This window comes from Protopterus annectens, chromosome 1.part0, assembly GCF_019279795.1.
Source record: "Protopterus annectens isolate FY-2018-M chromosome 1.part0, PAN1.0, whole genome shotgun sequence".
NCBI classification, from domain to species: domain Eukaryota; kingdom Metazoa; phylum Chordata; order Ceratodontiformes; family Protopteridae; genus Protopterus; species Protopterus annectens.
This window is the reverse complement of record NC_056725.1, coordinates 1,283,185,011-1,283,207,524: the sequence shown is the minus strand read 5'-3', so window position 1 is coordinate 1,283,207,524 and position 22,514 is coordinate 1,283,185,011. Positions and strand designations below refer to the sequence as shown.

The following is a 22,514-nucleotide window of genomic DNA, read 5'->3' as shown; positions in this document are numbered from 1 at the left end:
ACAGAAGAAATACTGACTGACAGAGGTGCCAGTTTCATGTCAGACCTGCTGGCTTTTCTGTGGAAGTACTGTGGGGTGAAACACCTGAAGACCACCCTCTGCAATCCCCTGACTAATGGTCTTGTTGAGAGGTTAAACTCTACACTCAAGACAATGCTATGAGCATTTGCAGACAAGTTTAAGAGGGACTGGGACAAATATTTGCCCCGTCTGTTGTTTGCTTACAGAGTGGTGCCCCAGGAATCCACAGATTGTTCACTCTTTGAGTTGCTGTATGGACATAAGGTGAGGGGACCTCTAGATTTAATGCGAGATGATGGGAGGGTGTGTGTGAATCCCACAAGGGGTCTGTTGTGGCATATGTTCTAAACTTCAGGACAAGGCTCAGGGAACTCATGGGCTCGGCCCAGGAGAACCTGCAGAAGCCCAACAGCAGGAAAAGGTCTAGTATGATAGGAGTGCTTGAGCTAGAGAGTATGCTGTACTGCAACAGGTAATGGATCTCATTTCCATCAGGCACAAACAAGTTGGTGGGCATAGTATCTTTTAGCTACAGATAGGAATATAGTAAAGATTACTTTAGATGTTTTCTGTATTTATTTGAGACTGTCCTGCAATGTTGTTTTAAAATATTTCCTGTAATTCTGAACTCTGTAGTTACTGTGTTGATTGAGTATTGTCTTGTTCTTTTATTATTAACTATATTTAAATCTTTTAATTGTGGCTGGTTTGTTTAGAGATATTTAAGCTCTTAGAGTACTTGCATATGTATTTGCTGACACTGTATAGGCCACTCCTAAGTAGCCTTGATCTTGGTCACACTTACAATTTAGATAATAGTAACATTATACAGTAGGATTGGTCACCCTTTGTAAGGGCCTTTATAGTAGCTGATAAGTAGTTGTTGGTGGCAGTGATAACTACCATATAGTCTGGGCAGAAGGAGGCATAGCTAGCAAACCTATGCCAGCCTTCCCCAGGAGTGTCTGTGTGTATATAAATCACATCTCAAAGTGTGTGCGTCAGCTACTTGGGCAGGGACACAAAGCACTGGTTGGACAGAGAGGGTGCTGGAGGTTTTGGCTTGACCACTCAGCTGAGATCATAACCCTATAGCTGTGCCAGTGGGAAGTCTTATTGGGGATCTGGTGAATGAGGCAGAAACCAGCCCCAGACTGACTGTGATCTCTATGTGCTCTTAAGGGAAAATGTACTTTACTGTGTGTGTGCTTGTCATCCTCCCAATGTGTACATCCCTCACTGGTGCTAGTGGTGAGGATTGAGGCTCCTTGATTACTGGGCCAAGTGCAGGGGCATCACACAAAGGACCCTATTTTTTTCCAAAGTTAAGTGAGCATGCTGGAGGGATCGGTATGTTTCAAAGAGAATACCACTCCTATGGAACGGTCTTCCACTCCACATGAAGCAGAGTAATTCCCATATTCTACTCCAATGTATTTTGGACAACTGGATGGGTAACCACAATTTTACCCCTGGTTTAGCAGCACTTTCCCTCATGGATAGATGAAACATGTAATTACCACAGCATATAGTTTGGCCGAACTTTGGATATTTGTATTGCATAATATAAAGACTAGGCATCTTAAGATCCTCACAGATGGAACTACCTAATAAAATCCTATGACTCTATAAAAAAATAAGTGTGTTTAAAAAGTCTGCCTCATTATGAACAGGACCATGAAATGAGCTGTTCATTGGTACTATTATATTAGAAAGAAAATGATGCAGCAATGTCTGAAAATGAGGCACAGAGACAAATAAATGTCAGACCGATGACAAGACATACTTAGAATTAAGAAGCAAGTGATGATTTTAAAGTAGGCATAGGTGCTGAGTGAAATAATATAGCAGAGGATACTTTAGAAGCATTGTATTTCATAGGCACTGAACAGAGATCTGTGTATATATTAATATATTAGTGGCACAAAGTAAAGTAATTTGGTCAAAAGCTAATTTAAAGCAAGTATAAAAATAAGTACTTATATTTGATACTGCTAATATTCTGGGCAGTCTGGTTTGGAAAAATAGAATGGTAAAATGAATTCACAGTGTAGAAGCAGAGAGCAGTTGTAAACTGAAGCAATCCGACAGTTACAGAGCCATGTCAGATATTGTGTAAAGCTGTAGCTATGATATCCTTTTTGAATGTGCTGATTTATTTACAGCTGTCGTACATTTACCAGGAGAACATCATATTATAGTAATCCCATTTGCATTTCCAGTGATATGTCTGCCAAGAAAGGATTGAAATGAATGAAAATCTTAGGGGTCTTTAAAAATTAAAGTTAAGATTAAAAATGATGGGTTAGTAATTTGATTTATTTTTGCAGCAAGACAAGATGCACATTTTATGTTGATCCACATGGTGTATGTTAGAAGAGAGCAATTACCCATAACATAGTTAAAGAAGTGGCCTCTGCCATGCCAAATGTTAAATTCTTTTCAGTACAAAATGCTAACCAGAATTTCTTGCAGATCAGGCTAGGTGAACAAAAGTCTGAACTGTGTGCATTTAATACTTCATTAGGAAAATTCAGATTCTTTATATTAGTAAGTGATACTACTTCAGCAACAGAGAAATTCCAGTGAGGTATTGCACATGTATCTAAAAGCATGGAAGGTGGTTTAACCATAACTGACAGTTTATTAATGTGGGGACATACATAAGGTGTGTATTACAGGAGAGACTGTTACTACTGCAGAATAACTTATGCCAGTATCATATTAAGTTGTTCAGTAACTAGATATAATGACCTTGTATAGATTTAAGGAGGATATATATATTGCCATTTTTAAGTAATAGTGTTGATGTATAATGGTTTCTAATTATAGTTATATCAACTCACATTTTTTCTTTATCATTTCCATTGTATCCTTAGTTATCATTTTGTGTATTTGCTGGTAGTTTTGTAAGTAAGTATGCTGAAAAAAAAATGATTTCTTTCTTACAAGTGCAGGAAGTATTGTTTCATGCCCGCTTTGGTATTACCTAAGCAGGCATATCCAGCAATAGGAACGTCCCTCACAAGTTCCTCACTAAAAGAATATAAGGTGTAAGTAAAATGTCCTGTGCACCACCTCAGGGTTCTATCCCTGTATTCTGTCTCCTACAGGCTTTTGAGCGGAGATCTATGCCTGGCGTACATGGCATTGTCAAACCCCACTCTGATGGACCTCCTGCATATCCACAAAACAAACAGCACCAGAATTACCTGTTCTAAAGACTTAAACCTTGCCTGTGATATAAGTAGGTCCTGATGGAGAGATAGGTATGTATTCCAGAGACTACCGCATCTATGGAACAGGCTTCCCATCCATGTGAAGCAGAGTTCCTCCCTAACCCGATTCAAGTGCAACTTGCACAATTGGATGGGAAATCAGAAATTCATCCCTAGTTTGACACCTATGTCTGTAAATGACACAGGTGACCTGTAAATGGTTCATCTCCCAAACCTTTGCTTACACTTATCAAGGGTATCAGAAATTGTCAGAGATTTGGGATGCATGGCTAGGCTTTAAAAGGCCCTTGTGGTTATTAGCCTAGTAAACACAGATTAACCTATTTTTCACAATATTGTTATTGTAAATGTATTATTTTTTTCACTTGGTTTCAGTTTTGATTCTGATAAGGTAACATGCAAATGTACTTCCATGAACCCTGTGGTCATAATGGGTCTCTTTCTGCTTCCCTGCAAGTTTATTTTCCTGCACAGTCTAGTCAAAAGGTTGTTTACTGAATGTGCTGCATAGTCATTTCAGTTTGTATGTATTTTTTCACCAAGAAGAGTAAATGTAGATTTTTTCATTCATTTCTAAAGAAGAATGAGCTCTGTCTTCCAAACCATGCCCATCCACATTGGATGTCTGGGAGCCAGTCAACTTGCAGAATGCATTTGCAGTGAATGTCATTCGGTTGAATACTAATCTTTTTCCAATAAAACATTATGGAACAGGATATTGGATGCAAATAATTTTAATAAAGAACACACGTATTAAGAGCTTTCATCTCCACAAAAGCGAGACTTCATCAGAATACATAGTTACGCTCAATAACCCTGTTTAAATATCTTACCAAACAACACGACTGGTTAGCAATATAAATAACCTGCCCACTTTTCACTTAATATTAATGACCTAAAAATTCCCATTAAGAAGTGAACATAAAAAATAAAATGCAATGTCATACACACATAGAAATTCACAAAGTAAATTGTATATAATAAATATAAAACAGTGCAAGAAACTTCTCTGTGTGGAAGATTTTTAGTCCGTATATCTCTATTTAATCACTGTATATTAATCAGATCAGACAATAGTAGTAGAAGTAGCGAACCTAAACTTGTCTTAAGTCAAAAAAAAAAATAATAATAAAAAATATATAATTGTACAGAATTACTAAGTATTCGAAAGTAATCCAAGCAAGGCAGGCAGTCTGTTTCCATGTTTCCAGTCGAAAATCCTTTATTAAGTACACAGACAAGCGATCCACATAAAACAAAAATAGAGTAATAGTTTCCTCTCAAGCCTTCTAAATATATATATATATATATATATATATATATATATATATATATATATATACTTTTTATCAGGCAAGGGAGTGGTTTATTGTGCTGTAAAACAAAGTGTTATTGGTACACATATTACATTTACATCCCTTCCCCCATCAGTGTGACATTCGAGCTGGTCCTGCCCTACTTAGTAGGTGTCATAATAATATAACCCTTATGTACTTTAAATAAAATTTTATAATGATGTGGTACCTCTTATTTAACCAGGTTATTAAGTAGATTATTAAGTCCGTTATTTTATCCAAGACAATATACTACATGGCTGGAAATATATCTACCTTAGTCCATTTCGCAATCAAAAATATATATAAATATATATATATATATATATATATATATATATATATATATATATATATATATATACACTTTGCATGTAAAAAATCAGTTGTAAAAATCATATTCTATTTTCATAACCTATTGTTAACAAAGATCTCTTTTGTCCTTTTGACTTCTTCAGGTCTGTGTACAAGAACCCTAAAAACTATCTATAAAAATTTTATTGTATAATTAGTATTGTTATTACACATCATTTTGAATAAAGTGGAAAAAAGAGAACCAGAAAAAGAAAAAATACTAAGAAAAAAATATGACAATGGAAACAAAATATACACTTAAATTACAACTGATTTAAAATGGTATTTAAAACTAACTGGTAGAGTAAAATAAAATAAAATTAGTCATGTAAATAATGTGGCAATTTTCTAAGTTTCAGTACACTTTTAATTGAACAGTAGTAGTTTAGTCCAGGCTTCCTAAAAGAGTTCAGCTTTAATTGCCACATGAGTTCATGTTTCTCCAGAGTATTCGGGATGTCTCCTTCAAGATCACCCATGTCTATGCGATCCAGGATCTGGAACTTAAAACATGCGTGTCTTTTATGAAGAGAGAGGTGTTTGGCTAGTGCATTATTTTACATCCAGAGTGGATTTCTGACAGATGACACGCAATCCTCCACTTGAGTTTATTTTCAGTTTTGCCTACATAGAATGCATCACATTCATTGTACTGTGCCCTGTAAATTACTTTTGTAGTGTTACAGTCAACCCCTTCACTGGTCTTAATGATCTTCTTTAAATAAGGGCAATAAAAAACATTATTAACCATTATTGGAAAATGTCCCCCATATAGTCAGTGGTTCTTGGGACTTACTTGGTAAGTCAAAAAAGGAGTTATGGAGCCAGGGTGTATCTTTTTTGACTGTGGACATCAAGGATCTTTTTTCAGTGATATCTAAAGAAGAGGGGTTAGAGTTATTTGAAGAGACTTTGTTCCCCACATCTTAATTTTTACATGATAGGATCATGCTTTTATGTGAGATTATGTCTCTAATTTTGGAAAATAACTTTGTACAGTTTGAAGAGGAAAATTTTCAACAGATTAAAGGAGTGGCTATGGGGACAGCGTGTTCCCACATATATGCGAACATGGTTCTGTTGGGATGGGAAAATAAATTTTTATTCAGCGACCCCTACTGGAAGAATGTTGTGTTATACACTAGATTCCTGGATGGTTTGTTTTTCTTGTGGAATGGTCCTAGTGATGATATTCCACTATTCCTGGATTATTTAAATGATACCACACATTATCTGGAATTCACACATACGTATAATATACAACATATTAACTATTTGGACATTACCATATCGCATGATGAGAATGGATTTAGGTCTAATGTTTATCTTAAAGTGACTTTCTGCAACTCTTATTTACATTTTTTTCAGTAACCACCCTTTAATGCAGAAGAAGAGCCTGGTTAAAGGTCAGGCCTTCGGGTGGTGAGGATGACCTCCCATTTTCAGAATTGGACAAGGTGGGGGAAATGTACAAGCAGAGCAGTTGTTCTAGGGGATTGGTTGAAGGAATTCTCCAGGAAGTTTACCACAATTGGGGTCATAAATGTAAACCATTGTTAGGTGTAGGGGTGAACACTGACAGACCCAAAACGAATGCTGGTGGTCATAAATTTGAGAAAGCTTGTATATTGCAGTATAATTATTTGTCTGGTAACATTAAAAATATTATCAGAAAGAAGTAGAACATATTTAAGGTAAACCCACAAATTCTTGGAGTATTGGGTAACAAACCGGTATTTATACATAAAACGGGTGCCAATTTTAAACAGTTGTTGGAATACAAAACTAGGACCAAAGAGGAGGATGGAAAGGGGACTAATCCTTGTGGACACTGTAGGCAGTGCACATACATTAATAAGGTGGCACATTCCACATTAAGGAATGTTATGAAAACAAATAGGTTTAAATCTGGGAACTGTGGCAGTAAACGGGTGATATATCTTACTATATGTGGCAAATGTGCAAGTTATTATGCGGGTAAGACAGAACGGGCATTGAGATTACGAACATGTGTATGACAAACAATAAAAAGGAGAGCAATGCCCTATATAAGCATTCCTTAGTGTGTGAGGGGTTTAATAAATTTGTTTTTAGCATTTTGGATACTGTTGCTATAGACCAAAAAAAGGGGGTGATTGGAAGAATGTTTTGATGAAGAAAGAGATGCAGTGGCAATTGAGACTGGCTGCTAACTTTCCCCAGGTCTAAATGAAGTAATCTCTATCTCTCCTGTATTGCAGTTAGAGATTTAATTTTTAAAAAAAAATGTTGTGCATGTATATTTACTATATATAATTTACTTTGTGAATTTCTGTGTGTGTGTGTGACATTGCATTTTATTTTTTATGTTCACTTCTTAATGGGAATTTTTATGTCAGTAATATTAATTGAAAAGTGGGCAGGTGATTTGTATTGCTAACCAGTCGTGTTGTTTGGTAAGATATTTAAACAGAGTTATTGGGTATAACTATGTATTCTGATGGTCTCGCTTTTGTGGAGATGAAAGCGCTTAATACATGTGTTCTTTATTAAAATTATTTCCATCCAGTATCCTGTTCCAGTACGTTTTATTGGACTGTTTTTTGTTCGTGCTGGGGGTGATTTTCTTGTGGTGAATACTAATCTTTGCTAAATACTTTAAGCAATAATTAAGGTTGCACTTTTTCTTACTGTTGTGTGTGACCATGGAGATGGTATATATAAGGGGAATGTGAAGGCCTTCCTCCTGCAAAAAATGTTTTCTTCTTAGTGAAATAGAGTTTAGTGATTAGTATTTGACCTATTGGTATTTGCTGTAAGTGCATTTGGCAGATCAACATGAGTTTGGAGGTCCACTGCACTATTTTTGATACAGTAGAGAGTCGATTATCCGAACGTCAGTCATCAGAACACAGCCTTCCAAAGTTTTCGGGTAGGAAAAATCATAAAAGTCTGAATATGTAAATGTTATATATACTCACTTGTGTGTGTTTTTTGAGCTTGTAGTCCGCTCATGTGTAAAAGGCATTCTTTATCGTCCACTGGAATCATTCAATGGTTGAAAAATGTATTCCCTGCATGTAGAAAAAACAATTTAGAATTTTTTTATCCATTTCAATTATATGTTTGATTATCCGAACACTTTAATTATCCAAACTACCCTAGGTCCCAATTAGTTTGGATAATTGACTCTGCTGTAGTGTGAATGTCTTATGATGATGATGAGTACAAGCACTGATCTTGCCCCCTTAGAGGTGTGGCTCCTTTTGTGTCTCACTCCATGGTGTCACAACAGTGAATGTTTGTACAACAGCTGTTGAACTTTAAGATGTTCACAGTTCTGTAGTAGCAGCTACACAGGTTATGTCCTGCATATTATTACTAGAATTTCCTTGTGACTGGCTGAGAGTGCTTCTCAAACAATCTGGAAATATAGAGCTCATAAGTATATTTTTTTCACACTTTAACAGTTCAGTGTTCTGCACTGGCTTTATTTTTGCTGGACTGAATTATTTATATATTTGCTGACCGAACTTTGTTTTCTGATCTGTGCTGGCATTTTTCTCTCTCAGAGAGTTTGTAGTGAACTTATTCCAGGGTGGAAAATCTGGTCTAACAGCTTTTGTGTTTTCTGATTGTCTCAAGACATTTGTTTTTGTCTTGCTGGTATAAAAATATTACCTTTGTGTGAACTCCTGCATATTATTGCTAGAATTTCCTTGTGCCTGGCTGACTGCACTTCTGAAACAATCTGGACATATAGAGTTGATAAGTATATTTTTTGCACTTTAACTGTGCAGTATTCTGCATTGTCTTTACTTTTGTTTGACTGAATTATTTATATATTTGCTGACCGAATTGTGTTTTCTGATCTGTGCTGAAATTTTTTTTGTCTCACCCTCCCACCCAACTGCTGTTGTGTTCTTAAAGTTGGTGGCTTTTGCAGTTGACAACCCCTACTGTAAATTTGACCTAGGACACTTCTCCAAGTCCCATCTCATTAGCTTATTCTACCTAATACAGAGATAATTTAGGAAGACCAAACCCCCTAGTCCCGTAACCTTAAATTATCTTCTGTTCCTGCTCCCTCCCTTTCCACTTTATATAAAAAAAAACAAACAAAAACAGACACTTTATTCAGCTGCTTGTATTTTTCTGTATTTGTGTTTCTTCCTACTACTCTGTAACTTCATCTTGCCTTTTCCTAATACTTGCTGCTTGTTCTCTAAAGCGTTCAACTGAATCTTTTCTGTTGCATTTATTATTGCTTATTTATAGCCTGTCTAAATTGTTAAGTGTTATTCAATGCTCTTAGTTTTGGTTTAAGCACTTGGGCTTTAGGCGCATTCCATATATCTCCCTGGCCTTTCTCCCCCAGATTCTGAGAAATACGACTGGACAATTTCCTACAGTTTCTCCTGCCAGTCTGGTTGATATGGGCATCCTAGGACAGTGTATCAACTGACTCATGTACATGGACAACCATCTTACTACTACAACCTAGGACAGTGATGGTAAACATTTTGAGCTCAGAGTGTCAAAAATTCGGAAAATGCCTATCTTGACTTTGCTGGCATGTCACCCCTTCCCCCACAAACTTGTTTGTCCAAGTATGCAAAAGCATTTCCCTGACACGCTAATGAATTATTTTTCGTCAGTAACCCCTTCATTCATTTCAATACTGTATGCACAAGCACTAAAGTGACACAATAAATTATTTTGCCCAGTGGTCACTTCATCAGTCTGCCCATGTATACGCAAGTACTTCTCTGATATAAAAATTATTTCCTCAAGCAGCATCTTCATTAGTATGTCCAAGTACACACAGCCACCAAAATGAAACATTTCCCAAAGAGACCCCTTCAGCAAAATGTCCAGGTACAGTAAGCACAAGCACCAAAATTAAACACCTGCCCAAGCAACCCCTTCAGTAACATTCCTCTTATGTGTAGAAGCACAAAAATGAAATATTCACCCAAGCGACCCTTTCAGTAAAATAAAATGTTGAGGTATGTACAAGCACCAAAATGAATCATTTGTCCAAGCGTCTGCTTCATTAACATTCCTAGTATATTTACAAGCACCAAAGTGAAACATTCACCCAAGCGACCCCTTCAGTAAAGTGTGCATCTTTCTATGCACTCTTATGTTTATTAAAATAAATCAATTACTTTAAGCACCTCTACTTTATATTTGTCTTCTCAGCCCCGGGGTTTCTGCTGCTATTTTCCCATGCTGTTCTGCATCTAGATGTGCGATTGCACGACCATTAAAAAATTTCCTGCTGCTGCTGGGTGTGTGCATCATGGTGTGCAACTTAGCCAAATGGAAAGCCACCATGGCACCACCTAACTACCAGCCCCCCCAAAAAAACACAACAGTTTCTCAAAAGAAAAAAAAAACAGCAGCTTATCGAGTGCAGCTTGGCCCTTTTGCCCCCACTAGCTATGCTCCTCTGGTGAACGCTGGTGTGTCACCCAAAATGCTGTGGAGTGTCACCTTTGATACGTGTCATAGGTTTGCCATCACTGACCTAGGAACAAAACTTGTGAGAGATGCAATTACATTATGAACCTAGAGTCTATGCCGTCTTCCCCTCAAGCCAGTATGTCTGTCACCAAAAAGGATGTCAACACAATCACTACACCTCAAACACAACCACACCTACACAACACACAACCACATATGCGGAGGTCCTCCACATAAACATATCCAAACAAAACAGACCTCCAAGGCAAAAATACACGTGATCTCCACAGCCCTCCACACCACATACCTACATAGTCCACACACCTGTGCCTCACAGCCACTAAGGCTTCATCATAAACCCAACATATTTGTCATAGGAGACTCCATTTTGAGACGCACAGATGTGCCTCTCACCAGACTGGATAAGGAGAACATCACGGTTAGTTGTCTGTCAAGTGCCAGAGTCTGCCATATCACATACGCACTCAAGTCTCTCAACAACAGATACTGTTATGACTCTGTCATAGTCCATGTTGGCATGAATGACTTGAGACCTACCTCTCCGGACTATATGAAGAGAAACATGATTGAGCTCGCTGATTATGTTTCCCAGGCAGTTATGTCCATAGCCTTAAACAGCATTCTGTCGTCACCCAGAATGATGCCTCAATGCAAACAGAAAATGATTGACTTTTAACAATTGGCTTAGTTTCTGGTGTTATTCCAGGGGGATCTAGTACCTGACAGGCTGGGAAGATGTGATCGACAGACCATGATGCTTTGCCAGAAATGGCCTGCGTCTGTGTCACCAGGGCTTCAAGCTTCTGGCAAAGGCTCTTGCCTCCCCCATAGTGCCTTTTTTAGGAAAAGTCCTGAAGTCGATAAAGCCAGCATAAGAATTTCAACAAAATGCAAATTAAAGGTCATGCTGCTAAATACTAGGAGTCTAAACATGAAACTGCACTCATTTCAAGCATTCTTAACCTTTGAAAATGCTGACATCTGTGCAGTCACAGAAACCTGGTTCAAAGCTGCAGAAAACACCCCAGCCTTACCTGGTTACTCATCCTATCATACATTCAGACCCCAAACTGTGGGCAGTAAAGCCAAAGGAGGTGGAGTTTCAATATACATTAAACACATACACACCTCCAGGCTGGTCAAACAGTATAACGCACAGGAGATACTCCAGGTGCAGTTAACCATTGGCAAGACCCCTAGTCAAATCATAGCTAGCTACCGGCCCCCAAATCTGACTCAAGATGCCCAGTCTGCCTATTTAGATCTGTTCGAATCTATCAAGATTCAACCCTTTACCCTGATCCTGAGTGACTTTAACTTCCCAAACATAGATTGGAAGAACTACTCATGCCAGAATACAAATGCCCAGACATTTCTCAATTTTATCAATGCAAATGCCTTGGAATGGCTAGTTGATACGCCCACAAGAGGTGATAATATCTTGGATTTGGTATTAATGAACTTGAGTAGCCACTTCAGCATCTGTATAGTATCATCCTCCCTGGTAAGATCCGACCATAAAAAGGTCACTTTCGAAGTCACCATCTCCCCCAACCCACCTCTAGTTAGGATCAGACATAAAAACTTCTCCAAAGCTATTGCACCCTCCTGAGGGATGGTATAAACAGCTTCACAGCCCCCTCCCCCTCTGTAGGAACTAGCACCTATATCCAAAACTATATCAAAGCACTATACGAGCATTTATATAGATGTATGGAATCAGGAATACCCAACAGGACTAAATCATCCTCTGCAAGGAAGGGTAAACCTGTCTGGTGGACATCTGCAATAAATAAACTCTGTAACAAAAGGAAAAAAACTGCTGTCCAAGACCAAGAAGGAGCAGGTGCCCAATTGGAAGCAATATCTCCTTAGCTTGAACAAACAAGTAAGAGCAATAGTGAAATCCTCCAAAGCAAACTTTGAGTCCAAATTGGCCATGTCTACTAGAGACAATCATAAGGCCTTCTTCACATATGTCAGTAACCTCAAAGGAAGCACCCAGATATGTTCAGAAGTGGTGGTCAAGGACACCATATATACAAACGCCGTAGCTATAGCAAACTTGATGGGTGACAGATTAAGTGAAAACATCACCCCTCTGTCTCCCCATCAGTAAATCAGGACATTCCCAGTACCTGCCCCCTTCCCCTTATATCTAGGGAACAGGTCATTACTGCTCTCTCAAAAGCAAAAAATAGTCTCCATGGGACCAGATAACATACCAGGCTGCATCCTACATGATATCAGGCAGGAGCTTGCAGGACCATTAGGTGCCCTATTCAACCAAAGCCTGAGTACCGGCTTCATCCCAGCTGAGTGGAGGACAGCCACTGTCATCCCTTTACACAAAGGTGGAGCATCCACCAATCCAGGAAATTATAGACCCATCAGCCTAACTAGCCTGATCTGCAAGGCCATGGAATGGATTATCATGGCTCTCATTAACAAGGACATTGGCAACCTCCAAACACTTAATCCCACACAGTTTGGCTTCATCAAGGGGAGGTCATGTCTGCTAAATTTAGTCCTCTTCTTTGAGACAGTCACCAAAGTCATGGAAGAGGAGAAGACGGTGCACACCTCCTACCTTGACCTGGCCAAAGCCTTTGACACCATTCCCTACTCGAGCATAGTACATAAACTCTCTCAACTAGGCATCAATCTGTATGTTACCAGATGGGTAGCAAACTGGCTTACTGATAGAATCCACCTCGTCAAAATAGGGGAAGCCACCTCAAGCAGTAGATGCGTTACAAGCAGCGTACCTCAGGGTTCTGTCTTGGGGCCTCAGTTATTTGGGATATACTTTTCTGAGATGAATGCCAAAACCAGTGGGCTATGGCTGACCAAGTTTGCAGATGACTGCAAGCTGGGTGCTGTCATCACTTCCCCTAGTAATGTAAGCATCCTCCAAGGGGGTCTCACTCAGACATATGACTGGTGCCAGAAACATGGCCTCAAGCTGGATACTAAAAAATGCATCATCATCCCATTTGGGGAGGGTGACGTCCCCACAAATTATCACATTAATAACAACGTCCTAAGCACACAATCAGTCGAGAGGGATTTGGGCACCCAGGTTGATAGCAACCTGACTTTTGACCACCACGTTGCTTCTGTTGTACAGAAAGCATTCTATATGGCCCACCTCATAAGTAAGGGGATCTCATCCAGGGACAAGGTGGTCATAACATCCCTGTATTCTTCCCTTACAAGGCCCATTATTGAGTACAACACCCCTTTCGGCATGTACCTCGCAAAGCACATGTAGCGGCTGGAGAGACCACAAAGGTTCCTCACTAGGAGAATCCAGGACCTCAAACATCTAACATACACAGATAGACTCAAAGCCCTGTCCCTCTACTCAATTTCATACAGACTCCTCAGAGGTGGCCTCTGTCTGGCATACAGGGCAATCACGGACAACACCTTGATGGGACTGCTGCATATCCGCAAGTCAAGCTCCACTCGAATAAACTCGCATGTGTGGCCTGGTCTGTGACGTCAACAGGACTTGTTGGCGGGACAGATTTGTGTCCCAGAGACTCCCTCATCTATGGAATAGACTCCCTCTCCATGTCAAGCAGAGTAACTCTTTGCCCCTTTTTAAGGGCAACCTGGATAACTGCATGGGAAACAGAAAATATACCCCTGGGATTCCACTCATGTCCCTGCTGGACAGGGGCATCATGTGCTGACTTGTCTAAACATGGGCTAAACTCTTGGTTAGGCTTATAAGGGCCTCAGGGCCAATAGCCTAGTAACCTCCTATGATCCTATAAAGTATAAACCAAAAGTGGCACAAAAGAAGAACCAAGTACCACTAAAGCACAAAACACTGCCTTTGGAACACCAGTTAGCACAAATAAGTAGTCCGAAGATGTAGTTCCAAATTCTTTAGTACATCGCAGCGAGTAAAATGCAACAGTTTATCACTTTCGTTCAAACACTTTGAACTTCATCATCTGATGAAGTTCAAGGTGTTTGAAAGAAAGTGCTAAACTGTTGTGTTTTACTTGCTGTGATTTATTAAAGAATTTTGGACTACACCTACGGACTACTTATTTGTGCTAACTGGTGATCCAAAGGCAGTGTTTTGTGTTTCCTGCATAAAATATAACAGACAACAGCAGCCAGCACTTCAGCTCAGCAAAACCATTGTTCCTTAATGAAATATTATTAAATAAGAGACCAGTTTCGGCAACTCCATGCCTTCATCAGTGTTCAGCCAGCCTTCAGAACTTCAGGGCACCTTCCACATGTCCACACCATTAGTCAGCTTGAGCTGACCTGACTAAAAGACAAGTTTAATTATGTACTTAAACTTGCTTTTTTATGTTTGTTTATAACGGTCTAAAGAAGCCATTGTTGTGATGGTGAAAGCGCTTACCGATTTTAAAAGTAATAAAAGTCTAGTTTATGCTTGTTGTGCATCGTTCTTCCGAGTATAGTTTTTTAGTTTCTCAAGTAAACCTTTTTGTCTACTCTCTGAACAGTCACCTGGCAAAATTCTGCTCCAGAACTCAATGCAAGAAGGCCTAGAAGACAGATGCCTTTTCTTTTCTTTGCTCATGTATGCTTTTCTACCCTTTCCACTTTATATATAGGGTACAGTTAAGGATTCAGAAGCAATTCCCCAAGATCATTATGGTGACTCCCTTCTGGCCTAGGCAGCAGTGGTTCTCCCATCTTTTGGTAATGGCCAGGAGCAATTACCACAAGCTTCCTCACAGACTGCTTCTATCCACACAAGAACAGAGGTGTTTGGTCAAACCCAATTCCTAACAACTTAAACTGACTGCCTGGATGATGGAGTTTTAATACCTTTTAGGTACCTGTTTATAAAAATTGTGCAGCAGGTGCTAATGAAGGCAAAAAACCCTGTTACTAGAAAGTCATGTATAAGCAAATCGAAAATGTTTTCTAATTGGTGCCAACAACCTCACCAGCACCCATTCATAGTTAGTTTCTCTTGTTTGTATTTGTGCAAGTTATTTTTCAGTGTCCATTCTTTCTCCTCTATCAAGGGTTGTCTGCCATTTCAGCCTATGGATGCCCTTCATGCAAGACAATCTCATATAAAAATGTTTTTGACGAGAGTATTGCATAGAATACTGCCAAGAAGAATGGTGTGTCCTTAGGATCATAGTTTTGTGTTAGAGAGTCTAACACTTTTCCTTTTGAACCAGCTCATCTGTCTGAATTGAGGTTCTTAACATGGAAAATAGTTTTACTGATTGCTCTGATCTCTCCAAGAAGAATATCTGAGTTGCAAGCTCTTATGGTGGGTCACCCTTAACTCATTTTCCACTGAGACTGGGTTTCCTTGAGAGCTAATCCTTCTTTCATACCTAAAGTGATGTTCGAGTTTAGTTTAAGTGAAACTAACCATCTCCCTGTGTTCTTCTCTGAAGTCAGACATGAGGAGGAAGTATACTTCATACCTTGAATGTCCACAGACAACTCAGGTACTATCTTGACAAAACAAAATCTTTCAGAACTTCCAGTCAGTTGTTCATTTCCAATGAAGGTAAGGAAAAAGGGACAACCTGCCATCAATACAGTATATTTTCAAGTGGTTGTCTCAGGTTATTTTCTCTTCTTATTCCCATCACAACTATTCCAGGGTCAAGGCATGTTGTACCAGAGTCTCGTCTTCATCTGTCCTTTTTTGGAAAGGATTAGAGTAGAGGAGTATTCTAGATGCATCATATTGGTCCTCTGTACATACTTTTACAAAGTACTGCAAGCTAGTTTTCTCCTCCAGGTCTAGGTCAGGCTTTGCTAGGACCATTCTCCAGGGGTACCTGGACCCTTCCCCTTCCATCTTCCAGGTATTCTAAGCTATGGCAGTCTACCCATATAGCTTAGGATACTTGCATCATTGATCAGTTTGTTGAACATAGTACTGTTGTGTAAGTAAACTTACCATAACAGTAGGTGTTCAAATGATCACTGCTCCAGTAGCTGCCCTCCCCCCCCTGTTTTTTTGTGTATTTTTTATGCCAGGGTATTGACACTTGTTTTTTTGTTGTTTCTAGCAGTGACCTTTAAGGGCTCAGCCTCCCTCTTTCACTTGACATGAAATCTCTAAAGGGCGTGGCACCCAAACCTGTGTTTTAGTCAGCTCAGCCCAAGCTGACTAATGGTTTGGGTGCAAGGAAGGTGCCCTGAAGGTTTGGAAGCTGGTCGGCTCTTGTAGCCTATGTAGGATGCAACCCATATAGCTTAGGCTACTGCATCAGTTATCATTTGAACATCTACTGTTATGGTAAGTTTATTTACAAAACTGGGCTTTCTGTCTTTATCACCAAGTGTTGAATTCACTTGCAAAAGTGGACAGCACCCTAGCCAGCTAACATATATTCATGACTTTACAACTTTGGAATTGCTCTGTCTTTCCAGCCTACCTCCAATGCAAATCATAAACCTTGATTTCATGTATTTGTAGATTCTAATGCAAAGCGTGCTGGGAATTTCAGCTGGAAATGTATTTACTGTTTGAAAACAGTAAATAAAACAATTGTAGCTTAGATACTTTTCAATGTTTTGGTTCAGGTTTAAATGATGCCACAATACAGAGATAAGATGATCAGCTTTAACAATTGGCTTAAACTCTGGTGTCATTCAAAGGGGATCCAATGTCTGTCTGCCTGGGATGACATGCTGGACAAGCCCATAAGGGCTGCTTGCACCTGTCACCCGGATATTGGCAAAGGCTCTTGCCACCCCCATAGTGCCTTTTTTAGGCAAGGCTCAAATTCTAAACCTACCACCCTAGAACACAAAAAAGGAAAAAGGTAATGCTGCTCAATGCCAGAAGTCTAAATCTCAAAATGCACACACTCGAGGCCCTTCTCAGTATGGAGAACATCGATGTCTGTGCAGTGACAGAAACCTGGTTCAAGGCTCCTGAGAGCACCCCAGCACTATCAGGTTTTACCTCTTATCATGCGTTCCGGCCCCAAAATCCGGACAATACCAAGAAAGGAGGGTATTCATATTCATCAAAGACACCCACACCTCAAGACTGCGATGCATCGGAGACCATCCAGGTGCAATTAACCATAGGCAAGACTGCTCTGCAAATTGTAGCATGTTACAGGCCACCCTCACAAACTCAGGAACCTCACATGGCCTTCCTGAAAACACTAGAGGATAAATGTATCACCAAACACCATCATACTAGGTGACTTCAATTACCCTAATATAGACTGGGAACACTACTCAAGCCCAAACACCCTAGCCCAAAAGTTCCTGGAATTCATAAACTCAAATGCCATGGAACAACTAGTCACCATCCCACAAGAGGAGAAAACATACTTGATCTCATCATCACGAACATGGGAGCACAATGTTCAACACCGGAAGTATACCCCTCACTGGTGAGATCAGATCACAAACTAATCTCGCTGGAGGTCCTCATCCCACCCCACCTGAAATAAAAAGACCACAGTAAAGAACTTGCCGACTTCACACTTCTAAAGACTAGTGTGGTCTCCTTTAAGGCCCGGAAAACAGTACTCAAGCCGCTGAATCACTTACAAATGCCTTCTACCAGCACCTGCAGGACTGCATGGATAAGGCAATCCCAAGCAAAATAAAGACTCTTTGTACCAAAGGCAAGCGTCCAGTCTGGTGGACCCCAGCCATAAACAAACTCTACAACAAAGGAGGAAGCTACTACAAGATAGAGCAAAATCCTTAAAGGTAAGACACCCTTGATCACTATAAGTAAAAACTAAGAGCTCTCATAAAATCATCCAAAGCAAATTTTGAGAGAAAAATAGCTAAAGACTCAAAAGACAATCATAAGGCCTTCTTTAGCTATGTTAGAAACCTGGGAGGAAACCTCCCAGATATGCTCAGAACTAGTTCAAAATGATGTGAAGATTACTGATCCTACAGACATTGCCAACATACTGGCTGACAGGTTCAGTGCAAACTTCTCCCCTCCCCAAAGGAGAGATATCTATACCAAGCGATTGCAGCCCCCAAACATCTCCAACGCCCAAGTGAGAACTGCTCTCTCCAAAGCAAAAACACAGCATCCATGGGACCTGATGGTGTCCCGGCTGTGTGCTCCACGAACTCAACGAGGAATTAAACCCACAGCTAGGACAGCTGTTTAATCATAGTCTTACCTCTGGAAGGAGTGGCGCACTGCAACTGTGGTCCCACTTCACAAAGGCGGTGCCTCCACCGACCCTGGAAATTACCGGCCCATTAGCTTGACAAGCCTTATCTGCAAAGCCATGGAGAGGATCATAATGGACCTCATAAATAAAGACATAGGGAATTTGCAGACTTTGGATCCATCCCAGTTTGGCTTTGTCAAAGGCAGATCATGCCTTCTAAACTTGGTTGAGTTTTTCGAAACAGTCACCAAAGCCATTGATGAGGCAAAGGCAGTCCATACAGCCTACCTCGATCTGGCGAAGGCCTTGATACAATACCGGTATCATTGAAAAACTCATCAGCTTAAATGTTAACCCATACAGCACAAGATGGGTTGCAAACTGGCTGAGTGACAGAACCCACAGGGTCAGAGTTGCTGGCGCCATGTCAGACTCAAAGCCTGTCACAAGTGGTGTACCACAGGGCTCAGTCCTGGGCCCACTCTTGTTTGGCATCTACTTTTCCAGTACAAGCAAACACAGGAGGGTTATGGCTGACAAAGTTTGCAGATGACTGCAAACTGGGCCATAGTAGAAAACACATCTGACACAGATATCCTTCAGAAGGGTCTCACAGAAATGGATAACTGGTGCCAGAGCCATGGCCTAAAGTTAAATGCCAAAAATGAATGGTCATACCCTGGGGAAAAACAAGGTTACCCCTAGCTACCAAATAGGTGGCAATCCACTGAGCATAGAAGAAGTTATCAGGGACCTGGGGACCCAGGTTGATAGTAGTCTGTCATTCGACACCCATGTAGCTAAAGTAGTTAGGAAGACCTTCTACATTGCCCACCTTATCATGAAGGGATTCTCATCTAGATCAAGGGAGGTCATAGTCTCCCTATACTCATCACTCATCAGACCAATGATTGAGTACAATGCCCCATTCGGAATGTATCTGACCCGACACTTGCAGCAGCTGGAGAGGCCACAAAAGTTCCTCACCAAAAGGATAAAGGGTCTCAAACATCTGTCCTATGCTGCCCGACTGAAAGAACTCCAGCTCTATTCAGGCTCAGAGGTGACCTTTGCCTAACATACAAGGCCATGTCAAACCCAGATTTGATGAATATGCTTCACCTCAAAAATCTAGATCCGTCAGAGCCACAAGGGTGGGAGACTTAAACCTCGACACGGCTATTAATAGGACGCTGGAGGGATAGATTCATCACCCAAAGACTCTATGCTGTGGAATAAAATCCCGGTATATGTAAGGCAGAGCACCTCGCTGGCCTTGTTCAAGAGAAATCTTGACCAATGGATGGGAGATCGCAGATATACCCCAGGGATTACCTCAGTGTCACTGCTCAACAGAGGCACAGCAAAATAATGGGTATAGTTCCCCATACTAAAGGGGTGGCGTAAGCCACAAAACTATGGGCTAGGCTTGTAAATGCCCTCGGGCAGATAGCCTAGTATGAACCTATGAACCTATGAAATGGAGGGAGGCTCTTTCCCAAATGTAACCTATATGTTGTCACTTTACTTCCTGGGAGTAATCCCTGTGAGAGCTGGGACATTGCTTGGAAGATTTTTTTGTTGTATTACTTTTTTACAAAGCCATGCTTGTTGTGAAGTTGTACATCTGGGTAAGAACATGCTGAACCTCTAGCAATTTGAAATGTTTTTTTTTTTTAATTGGCAGGTTGACATTGTGGATTGTTTTCTGTTTTTTAATTTGCATTTCTGTCTTCTGTTTTTCTGTATTTGAGTATTCATCTGTTTCCTCCTTCCATTGCTTTCTGATATTTTTAGCAAGGTGCCACACTTTGATATTAATGTTTCTTGTCTAAGCTGATATACATAAGAGCTACTTTAACAGAATGTTGTTTTGTATCTAGTTTCTTTATTATTGCAAAAACTTAGAACATGATTTGTCTAAGTATTTATGTTCTGCTTTAACTTGTAAAACAATATACAACAGTATCAAAGTGGCAGAAGTAACATTTTGACTTTAAGTATCTAACAATCTATGCTCTATCTTCCCTAGCTCTTTCTCCTTTCTACTCCTACAAATTATTTCCTCTTTTCCACTTCTTACTCCTAATTATTACAGTGTAAATATTTTTTTAAATTTTGTATATTTTTTTCAATATTGTATGTAGTATGTGACAAGTCACAGTCTTTATGTTATCCTTATCAAACAATGCTGGAGTTTTTCTCCTCGAGTCTCCACTGAAAAAGGGCTGTTAAGCTCAGTCGGACAAACCCGGTCAACAAATGTAAAATAAAGTATTGGAACGCAGTACTTAATAATCTATTCACTTTGAGTTAGTTAAGAAAAACTTGTAGTTGAGTAATAAAACTGATGAACTCAGTCTTAGCATTGTTAGTCTGTTGCATTACACAAACTATTGTCAGTCTGTTGCATTACACAAACTATTATTATGATGTAGTTCAGTAATTTAACAGAATGTGTTGGCTTTTTTTCCCCATATTTTAATAAGTATGATTGTTTTTTTCAGTGACGGGACTCAGGAAACTGATAACCGTATCAGAGAAATAAATCAAGAAGAGGCCCACAGAGTATTTCGTTCCCGCAGACATATCAGTGAAGATTTAGAACCCGAATCTACAGAAAGAGATGCTGTGGACACTGTAAGTTAGAATGTTTGTAGACATAGAAGAAGCTGTTGACAGATTATGTCTTGTTTTAATTGGCTGTTTAGCTTCTGTTTAAAAGATTGACATATTAGACAGATGGTATAGTGGAATGCAGGTTTGCAGAGACTAAGCTCTCTTGCAGTATTTAAACTTTGGGAATAAATTCTGGGGTGTGCTTTCCTCATGTGATTTAGAATTCCTGCACTACCCTGAATTGTTATAACCTATATTGGACAAGGCCCATTTTTTATATGTGACCTAAGGAGTTATAAAAAAAACAATAATCTGGGAAGCAAATGTTTTCCTAATGTGCCATATCTTAACTGAAAGGTGTATGGTACTGTGTCTTAGTTGCACCATCTTGAAGTGGTGAATTAAGATGGATTAAATTTGATTATTATGCTGCTAGTCATGTTACTTGTTTTCCCCGTTATACCAAAAAAGAAGCTGAACTTAATTCCAGTAAAGGATATTTTTTTTAAATAATCCTTCTCCAAAACTTGGTTTGGCTGTAGAATGATTTGTTTTAGACTGCCTTTTTGTTTGTTCTGAGTGTCTTCCAGGTTGTACAAGTTTAGGACTGTAGTTAGAAACTCTGTAATTTCCTTCATATTTTGTTTTGTTTGCATCTAGTGCATTGTCCACCCTCCCAATCACAACCTTGCATCATTTGGCCATGTTACTGTACAGTCATTGAGGCCAAGTTTCTGTCTTTCTGTTAGACATTTGTTGCATTTCTCCACGTATATTTTTCTCTTACCCATAAATCTTTTTCCATCAAACTCCCCATCTCTTTGAATCCAGTCATGTTGTTTGTTTCCACCAGTCCATAACACTGAATTCCCAGTGGCACATCTGTCCTGAGTATTTTAAATCCAATGGAAGAGCCAGACAGTCATGAGGCACTGTCCGTGACTCCCACCGCAGCCCGTTTACACTGTTTTGTTTCATGTCTTTTTAAACTGCTTTGTCTGTCTTTCATCCCCCACTCTCTTCCCTCCTTTTTTGTAAGGAATATACCAGCTCCAAGCCATCTGTTTCATGGCTTCCTACATTTATGATTCGTTATCTTGGTCATCTTGCTGTGGACTATTTCCAGAAGAGCAGTATCTCAGTGGCGTTGACTGATCTGCATGGTAGTCATAGCTGCCATGCATCCAACTTGTCTGTGTTGTTGACTTTAGTTGATTCCCTTACCAATAGTCATTAAGCATCCAGTTTGCATTTTTTGTATCATGTGATATGAACTGCATACTGCAGAGCATCATACACTTTACTAAAGTACTCTTTAATCTCCAATGTTATCTAAC

The 22,514-nt window shown here is 39.7% G+C and overlaps 1 protein-coding gene across 6 annotated transcripts in view; it reads left to right on the top strand.

The window, feature by feature from the left end:
* The window catches only part of NEDD4L (NEDD4 like E3 ubiquitin protein ligase), a 3,335,946-nt gene that overhangs the window by 2,453,033 nt on the left and 860,399 nt on the right, over nt 1-22,514 (top strand). For all 6 annotated transcript variants that reach the window (XM_044066167.1, XM_044066169.1, XM_044066164.1 and 3 more), the window contains one exon: nt 21,066-21,198. In XM_044066167.1, the coding sequence (XP_043922102.1) occupies nt 21,066-21,198 (133 nt within the window). The remainder of the gene's footprint in view (nt 1-21,065; nt 21,199-22,514) is intronic.